General features: G+C 39.6%; 1 protein-coding gene across 3 annotated transcripts; it reads left to right on the top strand.

Moving 5' to 3' along the window:
- The first annotated feature begins 600 nt into the window (after positions 1-600).
- On the top strand, positions 601-22,048 carry NAA30 (N-alpha-acetyltransferase 30, NatC catalytic subunit). Of its 3 annotated transcripts, XM_056346601.1 has the most exons (5): positions 601-696; positions 985-1,890; positions 9,361-9,484; positions 11,531-11,586; positions 18,727-22,048. In XM_056346601.1, exons 2-5 carry the CDS (start codon positions 988-990, stop codon positions 18,862-18,864), a joined length of 1,221 nt encoding a protein of 406 aa, XP_056202576.1. In that variant the 5' UTR covers positions 601-696; positions 985-987; the 3' UTR covers positions 18,865-22,048. The 3 variants fall into 3 exon arrangements, with proteins under 3 accessions (XP_056202576.1, XP_056202578.1, XP_056202577.1); XM_056346602.1 differs by lacking the exon at positions 601-696 and having other exon boundaries at positions 745-1,890; XM_056346603.1 differs by lacking the exons at positions 9,361-9,484; positions 11,531-11,586.
- Positions 22,049-22,719: the final 671 nt, after the last annotated feature.

Genomic DNA, 22,719 nt, shown 5'->3' on the forward strand with positions numbered 1-22,719 from the left:
CTTTTGAAAGGGAGAGCAAAAGCTCCTGTGCCGTTCTGTGGTCTGCAACACAGCATCACCAAAACACTGCTGGCACCACTCCCTAGACTAAACACCACTGGCAGCGTCCGTGTGGGCAGCAGCTCTGCCCAGTCACGTTTGGGCTGATCAAACAAAGCACTACCGCGACGGTCTCGGCAAAGTGAGATACTTCAGGGCAACGGTGCCGTTGCTGGAGTATTCATAGGCGCAACTAGCGAAACGTGCGCCCGCCAACGCCGGTGCCCAGGCAGAGCGGGAGGACCGGCCAAGGCCGACCGGGCCCCAAGGCCCGAGCCTAATCCCAGTGCCGGCCTCACCCGGGCAGGCCGCGAACCCCAGAGCAGCCCCGGGAGCGGGTGCCCCGAGCCTCCGGGGCAGGCCAGCGGTAACAGCGTGCCCCCGGGGCGGCAGGACCCTGCGGAGCAAAGACGCCGAGCTCCGGGCAGCTAGGCCGGGCCGGCGCCGTGAGGGCGGCCGGGCCCTGCCAGCGGCCCCGTCCCGCCCGGGCCCATGGCACGGCCGCCCCGCCCCGCCGTCGCTAGGCCCCGCCGCCAAGGGAGGAAGTGTCGTAACGGCTGACAGGAAACTTGGCCGCGGGTTACGGCAGCGGCGGCCGCGCTTGGCGGCCGCTGGATGAGCGGAGAGTGGGAGCCGCGGCGCTGAGGAGACGCGGGGGTGAGTGGCCGCGGCGGCGGGCGGGGAGGCCGCGGCGGCGGCGGGCGGGCGGGCGGCCGGGGCCCGCAAGGGACTGGGGAAGGGTCCCGGCGGCGGCGGCAGGGGGAGCGGGACAGCAGGAAGAGGCGACGGCGGGGTGGCGAGGCGGGGCCCGGACACCGTCTCTGCCTTTGTTCGCGCCCCCCCCCCGGCCCCGACCGCGGCCCGTGAGGCCGTCGCCTGTCCCCCTCGTCCCCGTCTCGTCTGACACCCTCCTCCTCGGTGAGTTTTTGTCGGTCTCTCCCGTAGGATATGGCCGAGGTACCGCCGGGGCCTAGCAGCGTCCTGTCCCCGCAGGGGGACACGCTCTCCCCCTTCCCCGGAGGAGGAGGGGGGGCTGCTTCCTCCTCCTCTTCCACCTCCTCTGCTGCCGCCGCCGCCTGCATCGGTGCCCAGGACGAGGAGGCTGAAGAGGAGGAGGAAGAGGAGGGACCCACGGGCGGACGGGAGAAGCAGCAGCGAGGAGGAGGCAGCGACGGCGGCAAGGGGGGACCGCAGCAGCACCGCCTCCACCACCACCACCACCACCCCCCGCACCACAACCACCAGCTCAACGGCCTCATCAGCCCCGAGCTGCGGCACCTGCGGGCTTCCCTCAAAAGCAAGATCCTCAGCTCGGAGGCAGGGGCAGCCCCCGAGGGGCTGGAGAACAAGCGAGCCAGCAAAACAATGGGCTCTGGACAGCAGCAGCAGTCATCGCCCCTGACCACGGCACCGTGCTCATCCCCGCTTACCAACCACCTCCCTCCCCAGGGAAGGACTGCACCCTCTCCTCCTCCTTCTCCCCCAGCAGCAGCAGGAGAGGACAGGAGCCAGCCTGCTGCCACAACAACGACTGCTGCTAAGACTGCAGCCGGCAATGGACTGGAAGGAGAGACTGGCTTGGAGGAGGAAGAGCAGGAGGAGGGGGATGAAGGAGGGGAGGAGGAGGAGTCCCCGCTGCTACTCTCCAGGTCCTTAGCAGCAGCTTGCAGTTTGAAAGGCTCGGGAACGGACTCTCAGCCCGAGGAGGACCTAACGATACGATACGTCCGATATGAGTCTGAGCTGCAGATGCCCGATATAATGAGACTGATCACCAAAGATCTGTCTGAACCCTACTCCATTTACACATATAGGTATTTTATCCACAACTGGCCACAACTTTGCTTTTTGGTAAGTGCTGGAGGGGGCAGGGAGGGCAGGAATTGGGGGTGGTTGGGGTTGGGGGGGAGGCAATTAAAGGATTGACATCTGTGGGAACACTTCTAGTAATCTTTTGTGGATAAGGCCAAGCTTTTTTGGAAGTACCTGTCTTCCTAATGAAGTCCCCTTGTGACCTATACATGCAGAAGTAAAGCATGCGCTTGAAGTTTCTACATTTCTTACTATGTTTTAAGTGGTGGGGAAAGGGGTTGAGCACAGAGATAGGATCCAGGAATTCAAGGCTTCCAGTCTTCGTTTTGACATTGACTTTTGTGACCTTTGGTAGTTTGTTTTATCATTCTGTTTCAGTTTCTAGATTTGTATTTAAAAAAGAAAATACTTAGTCCACTAGTGTCTTATGAGTGCTTAGTAATTCTTACACAATGGTTTTAGAACAGACTTCAGCATAGCTAGCATATAAATGTTAAATGATACATGAAGAGACACTGAAACGTTTTGTAGACTTCTTGATCTGTGAGCTTACTTTGAAAAAGACAAGTAAAACTGTATTGCTTCTTACAGATGTGATACCATATGCGGCATACAGAAATTCTCATGCTGCTTGATTGTCTTGCTGTACTAGTGTTGTATTTAGGTTTATATTCTTTCTGCTGCACTAGTGAAAAGAATGATTGAGTTGTCACCTTGTCTTTCTAAATGTTTAGCACTTCTTATGGAAGAGCTTCTGTCTCAGTTGAAAAGCATGCTTTTAGGATGATAGTCCATCCACAGGTATATGGAACTGAGTATAAGTTGGCCTGAGGTGTGTATGTGTGTAGTGGGAGCTCAGCTGTTTCTGATTTACTCATAGGAAAACTTAAATGTGCAAAACAGAACATTATGGGAGTGTATGACACTTCCTTGCTAAGGTAAATGATGAAAACTTCTCTCCTGATGTTTTAATCAAAGCTGGACACCTCTCTGAAAGGTATGATTTAGCCAGAGCCAAGATACCCTTCAATTCAGGAGCATCTCTGTAAAATTTTAATAGGATATGAGTACAGGAGGTGAGACTAATGGAATCCATCTGGCCTTAAACTTCCTGAATGTTCTTGATTTAGTCTGCTATAATTTATAGTGGGATTTATATGATTTATAGGAGGATTTTCAGAACTGTGCCTCTTAGAACCCTGAAGAGGGAATACAGCAAGATTATAGGAAGCTGAGCAAAGCATTACCTTCTGATATCAAAATATTTGAAAACATTGTTTGATGCACAGTCATGTTTGCCATTATAAGGATGCTGATCAGAGCAGAATGGTGTTTTTCAAGCACTGAGCTATGTGTGTGTGACTAGTGTAACTCATACTGAAAATAAATGCCCATGAACTACAAATATCCATACTTTCAGCATCAAGTGTATCACTGGTAATGGCGAGGTAATGTTGGATACTATTAGATCACAATGCCTTTGCTTAGACTTTAAATCTAAAAAAAAAATTTTTCTTAGATTTTTTCTTAAATCTAAAAAAAAATCTAAAAATCTAAAAACTTTTTTTTGTCAGGGAGTAATGAGAATTTTTTTTGAAAAGAGCAATGGCAAGTTGTTTGACAGAGCACTAAACCAGGTGATTTCTAATAAGTGCATTCAAAGAATAAGATATGACTTAAGGAAAAGAAAGTTTCTTAAGCTTATTTTGTAGTGGCAGCTTCCTTTTTAATAGCCTTGAAGAATCAACACAACTTTACTTGAAGGCTGTTTATTTGCCTTTTTTTTTTTTTTTTTGAAAGGTGAAGGTAAAGTACATAAAACTGTAGAGAAGAATATGTGACTATGAATGTCTAAAGCTAGCAAATTGTTATCTACCTAATAATTTGAAGGCCTTGGACTACGTTGTGTCAAATTGCATGGGGGTTTTTTGTGACTGGTTTTAGTATTTTTAAGGTTTGTTTTTTAGAGGCTGTCTTGAAGACTTTCTGTTCTATAAAATTTAATTTGTTCCTGCACTTAGTGGATTCCTGAACTACTGCTATCTAATAAGTCTCTTTAAAATATTTACCTTCAGTCAGGGACTGCATATTCCAATTAGCAAGAGCAGTGTCAGGATGGTGAACAGAAGCATGGTGCCTAATCTCACAGAATCATTTGTCTTCAATACCTTGTGGCCTCACACCCTTCTGGTTTCAGGTTTTGATTGCTCTTGGGGAGAGGGGTTAGACTGTAATTTAATTGTATTTGAAAGAATATCTGTAGTGGTTCAGTGTGTTCCTTTACTGAATTTTACTATCATAATTTTTTAAATCTTCCAATGTCACCTGTCTTCATTGCACTGTCAAGGGCTCCTTTCCCTTTCTCAAGGTGTGAGGGGAAAGTACTCAAACCGTTTAAATTGAAGGTGGGATGTATATTTTCCATAAACAACCAGCAATTGTCCCTTGCTGATATTTATTCAGTAAACCATCTTAAACACCATAATTTTGCTATCTAGCATTCTGGATACCTGACAATGCAGAGCTATTTTCTGGGGTCATTATTGACATTATTCCTGATGATGATTATCTCATGGGTTTGAAACTGGCTGAGTTTTGGCTTGGCCAAGGTGCACTGTTGCTCTAATGGCTAGTGCAACCAAAAGGGCTGCTTGCTTTTCGTTTCTGTTCAACTGCCCCTTCCTGGCTTGTGTCAACCCTTGTGTTTCTCTGATGTTGGCAGCACTCCCAACAACAACATACACTGTGTGTGTGCGTATGCATGTATATGTTTTATGGTCAGGTTTCTGTTGGTTTATGGCTCAAGATATATTCACAGTAGGATGTCACAGGGACCGCTATTGGTGCCAGAGAAAAGGTGAGAATGCACAGCTGGAGAGGAGGCATAGGACCAAACCTAAATAGCTGCTAGCATGTTTTGCTGTATCAAACCCCTTCCTAGCTGTACGCTCAAAAAAACAAGTTCATATTCACTTTAAAAGGACCTGGAGATACTAGGAGTCTTCAAAACCTGTTCATTTTAATGTCAAATTCATCTGTGTAACTGTCTTCCTGGCTTTAGGGGTAACAAGTTGGCTGATTGATCAGTTCTGATGCGTTACACTACAGCGTTATCTGAGCTGTTGCAAGGTAATAACCTTCTCCATAAACTGCAACTGTCTGCTTGAACTCCGGTTTCGCTTGTCTTTGGAAGAGCAGGTTTGCACTGTGTGCTAGGTGTGGATGTCCTGTAAATGCCTGTTTTTCACTTATTCTCAGGAGCTGTCAGCCCAGTTTCTCTTCAAGTGACCTATGATAACCACTGCTCTGTCAAAAAATTACAGAGGAGAAGGGTATCTTTTGTTTCACATGAAGCATTTTTAAGCATCACTACAGCTGTGTCCCCATATGGATTGTAAATGCAGTTTCAAAGTTGTAGCTTCCTTTAAAGTGTTTTTGCTGTTTCTAGTCTTAGCAGTGTTAAAAGTTCTACTTCAGTTTAGAACTGTTACATTAAATATTTCAGAAAATTGTTTTCAAAATACTTTAGCGTGGGAGAGGTGAGCTTAGGAAACCTTGCTCTGTGCCAAAGTTAGTATAAGACAGGACGTAATAAAAGCGGAGTTCTGGCTGAGTGTTGTAACCTCTCTTGTAATTCATAATACTGCACCGCTCAGCTGCCTTTTAAGAAAAATCTGGAAAATCTGGGCTTTTATTGGGTTCTTAACTTTGCCACTAGCTATAGCAGCATTTATAATTTAAACTTTCACAAGTTTAAAAATAACCTATTAATTCCATGTAAGTGGTTTTAGATGTGTTGTAAATCCTAAATGACTGCAGTTAAGGTCTTGTTTTATACTAATGCTTTGCCTTTTTTTTTTTTTTTAAATTGGATTTTATTCAAGAGTCTGAGCATACTTTGTTGAAATTAAGACTTGTAGGACATCGTCCCTGTTTTTCAGTTGCGGAAAACTTGGGGCATAAAAGAAGAACCAGTCAAGTTAGGAAACTGACTGAGAAGTCTTCCTAGCCTGTAGGAAGAAATTCTGTAACATCCTTTCCCAATTAGCAAACTCTCTCTGTATTCCAGCTTCCTCTTAGAAGTGATCGGTGGTTTCAGATAGTCTTGCTGTGCTACTTCTCACTGTCAGCGACTTCGTGAAAACTTCACTCTTTGCAGCATATGAGTAGGTAACAACAGCTAGTGTAGTTACTCTGGCAATGCCTTTGCACAGGAGGGAGTTACTTGCGTCGGGTTTCAGTGGAAACAGCGACTTAGTGATTTGCCCAGTATCCTAAAGAGCTCTGACTGAACTGCCAGACTTTAGGTTAAAACCATTAGCCTAAATGTATCCTCTAATGGCATTCAGTAACATGATCGCTAAATGTGAGCCAAAGGGTTTATACAGAGCTGTTTTTATGAAACTTTGGGATGGATTTTGGTGCATGTGCACAAGGGATGTTGTATTGCAGTAGTGCAGGTTCTACTGCATTTGAATTGCGAAATATTTCCCTTTCTGGGGCTAGTTAGTAGTTTTAATCTTCTTTAAATGGGAAGAAATGTCACAGGATGTAGGTATTAAATGCATACTCACACTGTGGCTGACAGACTTATTGCAGTTTCTGCTAATGAAATTAATGCCAATTGCTTAATTTTATGAAATGTAATGTTCTTGCTGAGTTACATTTCTGTGCTAACTCTTCTAGTAATACACGGTTGCAATATGAAGACATTGGAATCTAGTTTGTTTTAAACATTTAAATGTACTCATAAGAACAAAGATGATGCAAATACTTGATTTGAATTCATACATGTTAATCCTGCTAATGATTTAGGATGGCAGTAAATCTTATAGTACTCCACAGGGTTTATAATATATAATAGTAACTGGAGCTGAATTCTGTTCGTAGAAACTTGTATGTTTAGAAGTAGTGTCATATACCTGACAAGAAATTTGGTCCATGACTGTCTTTTCATACATGGTGTTGTCTGGGAAGTACTTTTTCTCTCTCCTCCCCACTCTATTTCAGTCTGTTTCTTTTCATTATTTACATATTCCTTCTCCAAGGAAGTAAATGACAAAGTTTTACATCACATTTTAGGTTCATTTCCCGCTTTAGATGAGGTTTTTGTTGCCTTTCCTCTCCTTTCTCCTTCTCTCCAGCCTTAAGTTGAGGGGGAAATGCAGAATGCTCTCTGTAAGTGGAACAACTGTAGATTAACTGGCAGACTTACCTGCCTAAAGACAGAGAAATAGGTTTGTTTGGGGAACTGGTAACAAAGTCATACTTTATTCAGCTTTCTGGCAACAGTGGTAAAACCAGTGGGTATTTTACTTCTTTGATCACTGAAACAAAATTCTGTGCTGTTCCTTGAGCGTTTTAAATATGATTCATGAACTTTTCAGAAAACTGCCCCAAACAAGAAAGAACATAGTCAATGTCTAGAATGTCACTACTCTTGAAGTGCATAAAAAGAAAAAAGCCCACACATATATCTTTAAAATTCTCTGCATGACTGTTAGAATCAACAATTTGCACGTGTTCGCTTCAGGGCAAAGCGTAACTATAACATGCTGGTTTGTGGTGTGCTTTTTTTTTTTTTTTTTTTTAGTGAGGTATAAGATTACATCTAGGTACTCTGCATAATTATAGCAATGTTATGAACAGTCTGTCTGATGATACTCTTTATTTAACTCCCTGGTTCTCTCAGGTCTGAGCCAAGATACAAAACTTGCCTTGAGCTGACACTTTGCATACACAGTTTTAGTATAAGTACAGCTTTTCTTTTTTATGGAATAAACTATGTCTTGGAACAAATGACAGACTCCTTAGAGGCTGTGTATTTCAGTCCATTTAGATCATGCTACAGTTCTTATTTGTTGTTTTCAAAAAACCTTTTTAGATTGTTTAGGGTTGTTCTTGGATACTGCTAAAAAAATGTGTTTTCCTGCCAAATAAAAACTTAGCTATAATTATTATTTGCCTGATGAGATTAAACTATATTAGAAATGGCATTAGGATCACGCTGTATCATAGAGCTTTGGAACTGCAGCTCATACATTTTGGGTTGCTTTGTTTCGCCTTTGATACAGCTCCTGACTGACAGCTAACTTGGTTAATAACCCACTGTCCAGGTAGAGATGCTAGAATACATTATTCTTCTTGGGGCAAAAAACCTGTGTGTCTGTGCCTGCAATATGATCTGCAGGAATGAATCTTCTGTCTGTAGAGTCATAGCCTACAAGCTGTGTACAGAAAGGTTCGGGTGGTTGGAGACTATAGGGTATATACCATAGACTGGAGAAGCAAGCACTGGTTCACAGGTGGGTTGCACTGAGGCCTGGCAATACTGGCTCTGGCAGGTCCTTTTCGTTTGATGTGCCTTACTGTTGTAAATTTGGATTATCTAGAAGCGCTTCTGCCAGCAGATGCTGGTGCCAATCATGGGCTGTAGGCCTGGTTTAGTTGCTGCACTTGAGCCGAAGGCTAGTTCCCCCCTGCAGATACAGGTCTGTCAAAGTCTGTGGATCCACTTATACACCCATACGTACAATTATGAGTTTCTTTTTTATCTCTGTCAATCTTTACTGAATGAATAGTAATTCATTCTCCCCTTGGATGCTATCCTACTCTGCAGCATTATTCAGTTTTACTGCTGCAGGTTATAATGTCATTAATCTCTCATGCTGCCTAATCCTTCAGTTAACACATGACTTAGTTTTTCTTACACTCCCTAATATATTACATTTTGGTGAACACAGTGAGTGGTTGTGCAAGTGGTTTGATATGTGTTCGGGGAGGAGTTGGGTTCTTTTCTTTTTGGGATTTTTTTTCTTAATGTTTCAGAATGACTGTGTCTCCTTGACCATGCTTTTTGTGGCGATACCATTGGGATTAACTGTCAGCGCATAGCTCTTAACAAATGAAATCTCTGAACAGTTAAAATGTGTGAAATTAACTGTGTGCTTTTTTGTTTGTTCTTTGGGTGTCATATGACTGAAAATGACAGTTTCTAAAGATTAAATGCAGCAACATTTTTCTCTGATCCTTTGTGGCCTTGGCATTAAAACCAGACAAAAATTAAGCATGTTATCTACCATAGCCCTTGTAGGTGAAAATTCAGATCACTATAAAACGGGGATGGACTTTTTGTCCTCTGCAGCAGCTCATGTGGAATGGTGATTTATGCCTTAACCTGGTCTTTTTTTTTTTTTTTTTTTAATTCTCCGTTTTCTGCCATGTGTCCTTGCCTGTAGACTTTGTGTAATAATAATATGGTTCTCTCCAGGACAATTCATTGGTTGTTAATTGCCTTGTAACTTTATTTGAATGTAATAAAGAAATTAGAGTCCTTTAATCTTATTTATACTTTTGGAGACTTTTTTTAAAATTTATGTAGGTATTTTTTAATAGCTTTATGCGAACAAATTTTGGGTGGCTGTTTCACTTAAAATGAACTGGTTTACTACTTTTGGTAGCACTGTAGATCACAAACTGAGAATGCATACGTGTATGTTTGTCTTTAAGGCCATGGTAGGTGAGGAGTGTGTAGGTGCCATCGTCTGCAAGCTGGATATGCACAAAAAGATGTTCCGCAGAGGTTATATAGCCATGTTAGCAGTGGATTCCAAATACAGAAGAAAAGGAATTGGTAAGAATAGTCTTTTTTGTTATTTCTTATTTAAATCCTGTGGTTGGGATAACTGTAGCTGTCATAAAGATTTAAGCAGAACTGAACTTCTAGATGTGGTGGTTTGTCTGTCATCCCTGCCTTACTTGACCACATAAGCTCCCTAGTGGCTTTTTTTTTTGTTTTGTTAAAATAACCTGAAATGCCCTAGGAGATTTATGTCTGGGATGCAATAAAGCTAAAAAGAAAGGCAGTCAGCAGCCCCTTACCTCTGCCTACCACAACTGTCAAACAACAGTGGGAATTGCTTTGCATTTTTATATGTGCCCTCATCACTGTATTTCTGTGTCGTGTTCAGTCTTCTCTTTTTTTCAGTAAACTTATGCCCTGGCTTTCCCCTATCGGTTATATGTATATTGGTCACTGGGGAGAATGTATGTAGCTCATTGTTGTATTAATAAGTGAAGAAAAATAGTTGTGTATTGCCATTTGAATGACTGAAAGAGAGATCTATTTTGTTGGGAAGTTACATCATAAAAGAAATCATTCTTGGCAAGGAGTTTGCCCTCCCTTGTTAATCAGTTTTGCCCCGATGAAGAGATTTTCATTCTAATACCAGTTATTCTAGTTGGCTTAATTAAAGATCTGTTCTTACAGAACTTTTTTTTTTTTATGTTGGTTATTGTAAAATCACATTTTGTAACATTTTTAACTTAAAACATAGATGTCAGCTTTAAAGTCTAGCAATGTGCTTCACCACTTATTCACGCTGAACAGCTCACCCCTTCATGATTAAAGACAGAAAAATTACTTGCAATGGAAAAATATGGTGATACACTGCAGAATGGTACCATTGTGTGTTCTCCTTTAAAAAAAACAAAATTCCCCCAAACTTGACACACTATGTATTATCATGACTATTTAAGAACGTGCATTTTTTTCTTCTCTCAATGCAATTCAAAAGCCATTGTTGGTTTCTATAGTGGAGCAGAGGGAAGAGGATACTGAGAAATCACTGCGTCTCCTTTCCTTTTAGCTGAGTCATGAAGGAGCCTGCCATAATTTAATTGCAGGTGCTTGGATTCATAAGTAAATAAGAACTAATGCTGTTATTATGAAGATCTCTGCAAGATTTTTCCCTTGCTTTAGTCAGTTTGTTATTTTAGAATTACGTAAATAGAATTCATATTTAAAGCCTTGCTTACTTTAGCATTATGTATGTTGACTTTTTCCTACATTTGCCACCTTGCTGTTTCTCAAAGTGTGCTGTTAATCTGACGAATTGTTTTAAATGTAGTACAGTTTTATCATACGTTCAATGAAAATCTTAATTGATTAAAGTTTTAGGAATACTTTAAAACATTCTCTAGATTTCTTGGGATTTTTTTTCCTTTTCCTTAGCCTTCTTATGGAAGTGAGATTTATGCAATTTCATTGAACAGCAGTTTTTTCCACTAATAACTTTGAAATCAACTTTCAATTTCACCCCAATTCTACAGACAGGTAGGGATATTACATTTGTAGAACTGTTGTGAACTAGATGAAAAATAATGATAAAGAATTAAATTAATGCTTGATTGAGGGGAAGGGATGAGCTTCAACCATATTATTAGATACTAGCAAATCCAAATGGGAGTTAGCCACAAGAAAAGTGGTTTCATAAGCTCTGTTACTAATAGAAGTATTTGTTTTAGTAAGAGGAAATTCCCTTGGAAGATGAATGTCCTTCAAGTACGTGCCAGCAGATTTTGACTTTAAATGCAACAAAAAGGAATGAATCACAACTTGGAAGGCTATATATAACACTATGTTAAACATAGAAGCCTGTTTCTAATATCCTTGTGTTAGAAGAATCCTGCACTTAAGCTGAGTCTCTGTATAACTCTATGGATTATTTTAATGTTCAAGCTTGAGACTGCAACTTGACTGCAACTTCTTGTTTCTTTTCTTTCTTTCTTCCCTGCTTTCCCCAGGCGTCACGTCATGTAGGTAGCAGACATGTTAGTCATATATAAACTAGCATCTTTTGCTCTGCAACTCTGACACTTACTGAAATCTATATTTCAGGTACAAACTTGGTTAAGAAAGCTATTTATGCTATGGTTGAAGGAGATTGTGATGAGGTAAGATTTCATAATCAAAAACTTTCGTAATGTAAATTGCATTCTCCTATACGTGGATTCATTTCACAGTTTTGCTTCTACAGGACTTTTTAGGTGGGAAATGGGTTGTAAGAAGCTCTTCCTTTTATTATAAAAGGAAAAATAAAAAAAGTATGGCACAAATAGGAGAAGGATTTTCTAAATTTATCATAAGTGTTCAAATTCAGTGTTTTAGGGTTTTTTGCGAAGCCTTCACTTACAGGCGCATTTTCCTCCAAAGACTAGTTTAAGGTGCTGCTGACCTGTGTAATACTTCCATACTTTAAGAATATGCGAAGATACTGGAACAGTGTGTGCTGTAGTATTGCAGAATGTGGTTTTATCGCAGCAGGTCATCAGGCTGTTCTGACAGTGCGTAGCTATATTAAGTAGCACTAACAGAACTCTAATGATTAAGCATGTCAACGAAAACTTGGAAGGGAAGTGACTGAATCACTGTCAAACTTTCTCTGGTTTATCTATTATTAGTCTTACCAGATTACAGTTCTTAGTTGGGGGTGGGGGGGTTGTATATGTATGAAGTAACTATCTTTGTGCCATGTTTAGCTTGTGAGCAACTCTCCCTACATCCATCCTCCTTAATCAGGCTATCTGTCCCTTTAACTTTCATCTCCTTGGTACAATGCAATTGTTAGCTTGTTCCCGATACGTGAGTACTGTGTCATTTCAGTATGTCATAGTTAATGATCCTTTGATCTCTCTGTTACCTTGTTTCAACTGCTCCCTCAATTGTTCTACTGTGGTGTGGTGAAGTTTGTTACGCAAAACTACAATTTTTGTCACAGAACATCTGGCACATGGTCTGTTTTTCCACTTGTGTTGTGCCTCTTGCAGCATCCCTGCATATGTTCTGACTTCATTCATTGCTTGAGATTATTTATTTTTCCTTTCAAGTTCCTTCATGCATGTGCTTAGTGGTGTCTCCCCCCCAATTTATGTTGTACTCAGACAGTATACTGCAATCTGATAGTCTTGTAATTCTTCAAGTTCTTTGGTTTTGCTTGTTGCTATGTTGTCATCATTTGCTATGTTGTCATCATATATAATATGCTTTGCTCTAATCTGTTTTACTACTTGCTATACTGAACTAGTAAAAAAAAGAGGTTTTAACACCCCCCCACCCCACTGCCCTTGCTTTCTACCGTGGTCTTGAATTAATTTGCCATTGCTAGAGTATTGAAGATTAAAAATAAATAATTCAGACATAGTATTACACTGTTTATATTGCAGTTGGAGAACTGAGATGCAGATAAGTGAATTGCCTGCTTTTGTTAGCCAGTTTGCTACTGACTCTTTATTTCTACTCAAGCTGCCAGAGTTGCAATAATTACCATGTGATTTATGAATTTGTGTACTGCTCATGTAAATTCATTTCTAAATTGGACCATCTAACAAGTATACAGGAGAGATCACTATATGCATCTTTCTTTTTTTTTTTCTACCACTGTAATACTAGTCCAAGAGCCCTTCTTACCATTTTGTGTTTAAAAACAAAATACATTTGATAAGGATTGCAGGCTAGTCTGCAGTGAGACCTCATTAAGTATTAGTCACAGATTTTCATCTATGGTGCTGTATAAATGCTTTGTACTAAGTGCAGAGGGCATTTATCAGAGACTTGCTGTCACTCTTTAATCGAAGGCACTACAATTCCAGCTTCTTTAAGTGTGTGCTGGACGGGTGTAGGCATGTTTGATTTCCAATTTGGAAGCTGTGTAGCCGTGTTTGTGGGGTGATGATTCTGAACCAATTATGCCCTGCTTCTTGGGGGCTTTTGCATCAGCTGAGTCTTGTGCTGGCAGAGAATTTTTAAATGGGAGCCCATTATGTCTGGGCAGTTTGGAGTGCAAGCAGAGTGGTTTTCTGACTTTCTACACCAGTCAGCAGAGGCATACCCATGTTGATTTGATACATTTATGTTTTTCTTTTTCACATACTGGTTTTCTCCAACCAAATTTCATGTTTACTTTTTTGATTTGTCACCAAATGTAGGCTTCTTCCAGATATACATGGTATAAAATGATGATGTTGATTACCTGTACCACATGGTGAATTGCTGAGTTTTCAGTCATGACCAGAATCTGAAAAAATCCAACTAGCTTCCCATTAAAAGCTCTATCCAACAGAGCCAAGACACTTGCCCTTGCCACTTTTTAGAACAGTTGTTGGGAGAACAGTCTCTAATCGATGCCTAGAGCTGATCAAACATGGTAGTGCCTCACAGCAATTTGTCTTCATGATTAAGCTATTTACACACCTCATCTCAGCTGCTCTTAAGATATTTTTCTCCATCTCTTAAAATCAGAAGCATGACGAAAATAGAAAGATGCTGCTACTTGATATAAGATGAACTACGGTTAAAAAAATGCTATTTTCTGAAACTTGCTTGGAATAGGATTAAAAACATGAATATGCAGCTGTGGGTGTCATGAAAGATTTCCAAAAGCTGCTTGGAAACTCTTCCCTTCAACCTAATTATGGAATAGATGCAGTAAATGTGCTTAGTTTTAATAACTTGTGGCATATAATCTGATAAATGCTTTGTTGTGTGTGTTACTATTCAAAGTATTGTAGACTGGACTTATGAGGTATCAACACCAAGTCCTGAAAAATACAGGATTTATCCAGCACCATGGATGAAAACCTTGAAAAATTGCTGCTGATGTACTGGCATTTCGAAGTATGCTGCAGTATTTTAGTGATTAAGGACATTCTTTTTTCTGTAAGTTATTTTAGTGGGAATAAACTAAGCCAGGCCTGTGGGACAAGTGATTTACAGTGCAAGCTTGTGTGGTCAGCCAGCTGCCTAAGAGGTGGTTTATGCTGTATGCCATGCTTCAAAACTGAGAGGCAGTATCGTTCCAGCCAGAGGTTGTTTCTCAGCTTGAGGAAGCTATGGGGTGAGTAAGTGAAGAAGGGAATTGGCTGGAAAGGAATCTGTGTGGAGGGGGGGAGATGGTCATGGAGCTGGCCATGGCCTACATTAGGATAGAAACGAGAGAAGTGATTTGATGCTGGGGTGGGTGGTTGAACTAGAAATAACCTTCAAGCCCGAAGAAAGTAGTCAGCAGCATGCTTTGAGCTGGACTGTCTGCATATAGTGTCACAAAACTTGAGAGATCTTTGATTTTTTTTATTTTTTCTTTTTTTAACCATGGTGACTTTCTCAGGCATTTGATGTTAATGAATTCTAATATTTGGGGTAGTGAACTGAAGGTTTCCAAGATTATAATGGCCTGAGTTCCCAACAGGTCACAATAATGTAGAATTAACTTGATGGGCTGGTTGCATAGAAAACTGCAAAAATATTTCCACTGTGAACTGTGGAAATAAATCGGATGAGGGTGAATAGTTTTGCTCCCATCTCCAAAGTTTTGAAGAGATTTTTCTTCCAGTGTAAAAAAGGAAAATATCTGCTAACTCCAGCCAGTTGGGTGTATGGCTGGGTTTTGTACATTTGCTTAGTTCCCAGTGACATTTTTCAAGAATTGTACTGCTTAAGACCTTCTTGTGGAACTGTTATATCCTTTAATCACAATTAGAAAGGAGGAATTGTTCATTCATCTGTAGGTTTTCCATCTGTAACAAATTACTAAGTAATCTGCATACAATTAATTCACTTTGTATTACTGAAATAACGTACCATGTAACTGGTAACTAATCAAAACAAGACCCTATGAAGTGGGACTTCTAAGAGCTTTTTTAAACAAAATGTAGAATGTGAAAAGGAATTGCAACTTCTCATGAGACTTTCCATTGAGAACTTAGGGTGATTTAAAGTGGGACTTTTTTAACCACACTAGTAGGCTATGTCATTTTAATTCAGTATCACACTAGTAAAAATTAAATGTCTATTTTCATATAATACTATTTGAAATTATCAAACACTGACAGCTTTTTCTTGATGTAGAAATCATCTAAGATATTGTTACTTTTTTGGGTACTACCTTTCTTTAAAAGTTAAGGCAGTTAAACTGATTAAGGACCCTGGATAAGCGCCCATAACTTGAATCTGATGGTATGTCAGACTTACAAGTAAGAATAGCAACCTCTTCTGTGAGTGCTGAGAGAGTACTTTATTCATTTGCTTATTTGGTTTGGCTGTATTCATTCTATTACTTGTTTTCTAAACTTGAGTTCAGTCGGAGTTTAAACTAAAGAAGTAAGAAAGCTTGACCTCTCAGTTTCTCTTTAGTTTAGGAATAAATTCTAGGTATGGAAAGGTAATAAGAAACATTTCACTCCACTCTCACTATAGAATATTTCTTGGTTCTAGACTCAATTAAAATTAGAGAGTTGAGATAAAATGTTAGGTTTATGAAATTTAAGACGTAAGAGAAAGTAATAGCCTTCAGGAAGTTGCAGCTTGTGCAGAAAATGCTGTTAAATCCAATCAGACCTTTGCTGGTCTCCAGGGGAGGATGTGATTGTGTTATTAGAGGATTTAACAGGCATACGTGTACAACAAAATAGACCCTATGAGACCAGAAATAAATGTCATCATTGAAGTTTTGCAGCTTGTTTAAAAATATCACACAGAAAGAGATGCATCCTTCACAAAACAAAACTGATTAAATTTGGATGAAATACGACACTGTTTCCTTGTTAGAGAATAGAAATACATCTTTACCCCTTTGAAATAAATGCAATGTATTGAGATCAGGGAATTCTTTTCATTGTGCTGAGTCTCCCTTAGAAATACCAGAGCAAATCTCTTGCATTTGCTTTCAAGATGAGCATTCACTCAGGTAGCGGGATTCCAACAAACCCGAATTTCAACATTTAACCACTCCCTTAAATTCAGTGATTTGTGGTGTTGGAAGTCTTTTAGCATTGCAAGGTGTTCAAGCTTGCAGTTGGGTGCAGACCTGTTGTATCACTCTGCCAGGTTACTACACTTTGAGAGTGAATGGCATTTGTAGCTAAGACTTAGAATAATTAGTCTCTTACACTGTGGATTAAAATGGGTCAGATTTCGTCTTTGGTGTGATGCTTTGTTTTAGTTTGAATTAATAAGTTGTACAATGTGTATAACCATGTAGAAAATGGCACTCTTCAGGAAAACTATTGTGCTTCCATAGCTTGTTATAAATTAATAGTTACACCTTTTAATAAATTAAGAGTGTTACTTCATCAAGTCAAAATACTTGATAGTAGTATTCTGTGTGGTGCCAGCTAGAGAAATTCAATCTTTAATTCTTGCCATAAGACTAAGAATTGAATTAGGTTGTCTTAAGTATGCGGGTACAACAGACTGTCCTGCTGTAATATAAGAACTCTTGACTATTAATATTTTAATGTGTGACTCTTAGTTCCTTTTCAGACATCAAACTGCTTCTAAGTCTTACGTTGTTCACTGGGTTGTTACCTCCAGGTTTGGTATTCTTTCAACATTCTTACACTGAGAAGCGCAGGGGGAATTATTCATTGGAATGTGGTTAGAGTGTAGAATGGCTTGAAACTTGAGTAATGGTGAAATATATACATTAAATGGATTTTTAAATCTTATTGAAGGTGACCGGTCTAACTACTGGCTGCCTCCCTCTTTTATATCGGCTTAGCCACTCCTCAGACTGCAGAAAATGAACCTGATGAAGAGAAAAAGGAAAGGTTTTCTGCCAGATTGCTTTTTGAAGTAGGTCAGCAACAAGTCTGGTGAGCTGACAGAAGAGGTGAGGGGGGAATGGAAATGTCTGCCTGAAGGCAGTGGGGCCACAGAGTCCATGAAGTAGATAACTTAAACTGCTCTACAAATACAGGGTAACGTCTTGTTTCTGGTTTGTGGGGGATGTTAACCAGTTTTCTTGCTTTTTATTGGAAGAGAAGGGAATCCTGAGTTTTGCAGTGTGGTAGATGACTTTTTTTTTTTTTTTTTTTTTTTTTAAGACTCGGGGAGTTTTCTGTATATAGTTCTAACTACACAGAATGGGTATCAAATGCTGGTTTAGAAATAGCTGTTAGTGGACTTAACACCAGCAGTGATCACTGGTTTGCTTGCAGAAATTGCTTAGGCTGTATTTTCATTATATGGTCTTTCTGCAGTGTCCATCAGCTCTTGTTTAATATGTGAATGTACATTGTTACGGGACTGTATGTAGTCTAGTCAGCTTATTAGTTCAGCCTGTGTTCTTGTACAGCTGTGATCTGCCCTTAATAGCAGAATCCTTAAATAATGGAGTTTGACAACAGTAAAGAGGCAAAACAAGTTTTTATCATATGGAGTGGGTGCATGGCTTACCAGTTATGGCAGAGCTCTATTCAGTGCATTTGGAGAAAAGAGGGGGAGACAGAGGGACATATTTTGGCAGTTTTGTAACTAACTGGTTAATGCCAGTGTGGTTTTTTGCATGTACTTCAGACTTAATTTGGACTACTCTCATGCTTGGGTTTGGTCTGAGCTATTTATGACAGGTCTTTCTGCAACTGGGATCATACCAACACAGGGGGGAAAAAGATGGAAAAAGCTGTTCTTTCTTCCTGGTTTGTGCTCTGATTTGAGTTTGGGATACTTGTGCTGAGCACAACACAAGTTGTGCTTTGTTTTGTTGCAAACACTGGCTGTCACAGCTAGCTGTATCTAGGTCTAAGTTTGTATCTAGGCCTAAATCTATTGAATTAGAGGTCAATGATATTAAATGACTAAAAAAAACCTTATGCCAAGTTCTTGAGAAACATGCAAAAGTTCGGTTGTTCATTCAAAATTTAAAGTATTGTGGATTGTGGACCTTAACCTGGTTTGCAGGTTGGTTTTGGGGGGCATGGATGTTGGGAGGAAGGAGTTGTTTGGTTTGTGCGTGTTTGTTTTTTACCTTGGCTATTAGGTAATAAGTTGAAATGCTGTTTACAGCAAAGAACTAAAATCTTGATATGAATGAAGTAGTTTACAGTTACAGTTCTTGATTAACTGCTATTTTTTTTTTTTTTAATGTGGGAAGGGAAAGGGGGTTGCTTGAGTAAGTCAGAACAAGAAGAAATTAATTCCACTTGTTGCTAGTAAGTGTACCTTTAAATAAAAACTTTGAAATTGGTTCAGTAGTCATGTAATTGCAACTGCTTTCTAATATGATATGTTTTTTCCTTTTTTTTTTTTTTTCCTTAAAGGTCGTATTGGAAACAGAAATCACAAATAAGTCTGCTTTGAAACTTTATGAAAACCTTGGTTTTGTGCGAGACAAGAGGCTGTTCAGATACTATTTAAATGGAGTTGATGCACTGCGTCTTAAACTATGGCTGCGTTAAAAGAAACCATCACATCAAGCAACTGACGTCTCAACAGCGCAGAGTTGTCCTTTGCATGCAATGCAATTTGTATAAAATTGCTTTGCAGGTGGACTTAGTAATTTCCATGCAGCTCTTAATCTGTCAGTGTCTCATTGAGTGTCGCACATATTTGTTGCACTTTGGCATGGCGCATTTGTTCAGAATTAAAACAGATTGTTTCAAACTTCGAGTTCTTTTGGTACCAGCAAGATGTGCCAGTTGATAGCCAAGATAATGTTCATTCATTTGCAAGTCTACTGACTGTATTACATACACAGTGAACATTTTATCAAAGAACCTGTATGTGGAACACGACTTTTGGTTCCAGAAAAAAGCCAATGTAGATTGTAAAATTCTATAAGTATACTAACATTTCATACAAAAATTGCCATAGTTTTCTGGAAAAAGGCTTCAATTTTAGGTTTTATTTTTCAATATTGAATTTTCCATTCTTAAATATTGGTACCTCAGTGATTAGTGAATGAAAAAATGTATTGTAGGGTGGGGTGTGTGTTACAATGAGTAACAGTAACAATTAAATTGCGTCTGCCAGTGCCTGTATAGATAAGTATATTTGTCTTCACCTCTAAGTTTGGAGTGCATGCTTTTGTTCTTTTACTTTCTTCAATTGTCTTTGCAAGAAAATTTCTGCTTTTATTTAAATTCTGGATTTGATAATAAATTATTTCAGATTTTTATAATTTGGATACTTCTCCCAAATGAGGGTTTGGAAGGCCCTTCTTTTCTTATAGCAAGAAGTGTAAGCTATTTTGAAAACCTTGAGTAGCTGCTAAAAGAGAACCTGATGTCACCAGTAAATCTCTGCTGGTTTTAGATGCACTTTTTTCATTAAAAGAGTGAGGGACTTTTAAAAGAAGATATAGGAAATTAATGTAAATTGGTATGATTTTATTTAATCAAAATTATTGATAGAAGCTCTGAAAAACAGCTATTTTAAGATAGGTGGAACAATTTTTTTTCAGATTCAGATTGCTTTGCTTCAGTGTTCTAAAATGCTTCAATCTTTGGTTCTTGGTTTTGGAAATAAATTTCAAGGTGTATTGTATGCATTTTTAGCTGCTCTCATTTTCTCTAGACTTACATGAGCTAAATTATTGGGGGATTTTTTTCCCCTCTAAAATCAAAGCAGCGGGGAAGGACTTCTCTCTTTCTCTTTCTCGCATCTGCTCTTGCTCTGTTTTCTCTTTTTTTTTTTTTTCCTTTCTTTAATTGGGCTTACATAGGTTTTACCAATACCCATCAATTTTTTTCAGTAATTACAGTGTCTAGGCTTTCCTGTTCAGTGTGATTATATAGCCCAGTTCTATGAATCAGTTGGATTTTTTTCAGTTCGGAGAAAAAAAAAGGTATTAATTGACTTGTGGAAGCACCTATGTAATCTGTGAAAAGGATGAACACTCAGTGAATCTGCTCTTCTTTAGTTGAGCATACTCTTCAGATTTGCCTTACTACACTTTCTTTTTTTATTTTTTATTTTTTATTTTTATTTAGGGTTTGGTTTGAGTCACGGGGGGTTTTTTTTGCTAATTACTGTACAATGAAAAACAAAACCAACAAAACCCCTACCTCCAGTAACATTTGGAAAAGAGCCCTGTGCAGGAAAACTGGATTTAAAGGAAAGCCTTATTTTGCACAGACCAATCGTACATGGTGATGGACATTTCTTACCATGTACAAATTATGAGTTGTATTTGAAAATAAAGATTTTTAATGGAAATTGGCCCTTCTGAGTTTTCTGCTTTTAGACACTATTTGCGCTTTTGAGGGGGTTTGTTCCCCTCGGTAAAGAAAACTCATACTCGAAATGGTGCCCGAGAAAAAGTGTTTTAAACTGGAATCTGTTACTCTCAGAATGTGTGGAGTTCAGCGTAAAGCCTGTATGTTGCCACTACTGCCTTGTGACATGATAAAACCTTTTGTTCACGTCATCCCAATCCCTCAGGTTTGCCAGTATTTCTGGGTGGCTTTTCAGGAGGTTTCGTTCATAGTTAAGCCTTAAATGTTGGCAATGTTTAATCGATCAAAACTGATTTCTCTCAGCCATGGTCCAGTGGTCCAGGACGTAGTGACTGCTCTGGCTTGCTTGAACTAAGGAGACAGATCAGGGAGGCTTCATACCTTGTCGGTAGCTGTTGGACTTGTATCACAAATTGCAAACTAGGCTATCTTGTATGTCTGCTGATGTTTAAAAACTGAAAAGCCAGACAGGCAAGTTTTCTGTTGGTTAATATTTAAGCCGTGGGTGTCTTCAGATTCAAAAGCCGACATAGCAGTTAGCCAAAATCACTTTTCATGAAGGCACTGCCAAAAACGTTGCTTCTGATCAAACTTCAAATACAATTCTGTTTGTTTATTGTAAGAAGTAGTTGTCGCCATGCACGTTTTGAAAACACTGCGCAAAATAGGTTCACATTTCTTTTAAAAGAGGACATTGCCTGAAAGGTTCTGATATTGCTGCTGTGTAACACACAGTTCACTACGGAAGATACAGAAGTTGTATGTGTTGGTTCGTCATAAAAGAAACAGATTTGGTCTCTGTGTTGCTTGGGATTTGGATGTCAAGTGGGAAGTTCTGAATTTGCAAAGAGATGAAAATAGATTTTTTAAAAGAAATCTAGCAATGAAAAGTTGGTTATTTCTTGTGTCTATTGCTAAAACACAGTCCTCTCCCCCTCTCCTTTTGCATTGACAAATCTAACCAAGGAGTTGATCACTTTTATATTTAAATTTGCCCAAATGTTGATACTGGCTGACACGTCAGTATGGATGCTTGCATTATATTGTTTTTTTAAGAAATGTTCAGGTTAATCACCTTTAAGAGAAGTAGGAATAATCTAATTGGCGTTGCATAGTACATCGCAAACTATTTTTGAGGGCACTGCAAGACATTGCTAAAACTGAGTGCTGTGTTGAAAAATTTTCAGGTCTTGTATAAACATTACAACCTGTATTGGAGTTCAGGTATCAGGTGGGCATCTATGAAATTACCAAGTGTATCTCAAAATACTGGACTGCTGTTTTGAGTGGATTATATTCTTCTGTCCCTTTATCCTTTTTGATGAGAACAAAAACAGTGGGGTTATGAAATGTACAAGCTGTCTAAATACAATGCAGTCAAATAAATGGTTACGTTGTTTATCTATTTCCTTTTGAATGGAAATGCTCTAATGATTGCTTTGCTTTTGTCTACAAAATATGAATACACACTTACTCTTGAGAGAGAAATGGTGGAGAGACTTTTACAAGAAAATTGTTTATTGCCACTTGATTTTCATTTCCATGCTTGTGTTGGAAGCATCTCAAATAGCATTTGTATGAACATCAGTGTCATAGCTGAACTAAAATGGATTCTTCTTTCATGTCTGTGAAAATGCAGTCATTCTGGACTTTCCTGGGAGATAAGGAGTGGGGGTTTTATTATTTCAGTTGTAATTAGCAGGAGTTGAGAATTGCTTGCAGCCCTTGCAAAGCTGAGAACTGTCGCTCTTAAAAGTGTATGGAGGAGCCATGGATTTTGCAAATCCTTTGTGCTTTATTCCCTCTACAATTACGATTAGGCTCCTACAACTTGCTGAGAACTTGCCAGGAACTGTTGTGCCTGTTTGGCTGTGTGTTTGGAAAAGGTGTGCAGGTAACAGTTGTAACCAGCTTCTGTTAGAAATTGCTGCTCACCTGCCAGCAGCTCCCGAGTCTTTTGTTCTTCCAGCTTCTTTTCTGATTCCTTATAGCTAGGGTATCTAAATGCCAGACTTTTTTCTGAATTAAGGCTTCACAGATGATGCATCACTTCTTACACTTTTTCTGTTTGTCCCA

The sequence above is a fragment of the Falco biarmicus genome, chromosome 7 (assembly GCF_023638135.1).
Source record: "Falco biarmicus isolate bFalBia1 chromosome 7, bFalBia1.pri, whole genome shotgun sequence".
Taxonomy (NCBI): Eukaryota; Metazoa; Chordata; class Aves; order Falconiformes; family Falconidae; genus Falco; species Falco biarmicus.

Coding starts and splice junctions, on each gene's coding strand:
- NAA30 (XM_056346601.1), top strand. CDS start 988: ATGGCCGAGGTACCGCCGGGGCCTAGCAGCGTCCTGTCCCCGCAGGGG. Junction 9,485..11,530: donor ATACAGAAGAAAAGGAATTG/GTAAGAATAGTC, acceptor TCTATATTTCAG/GTACAAACTTGGTTAAGAAA. Junction 11,587..18,726: donor TTGAAGGAGATTGTGATGAG/GTAAGATTTCAT, acceptor TTTTCCTTAAAG/GTCGTATTGGAAACAGAAAT.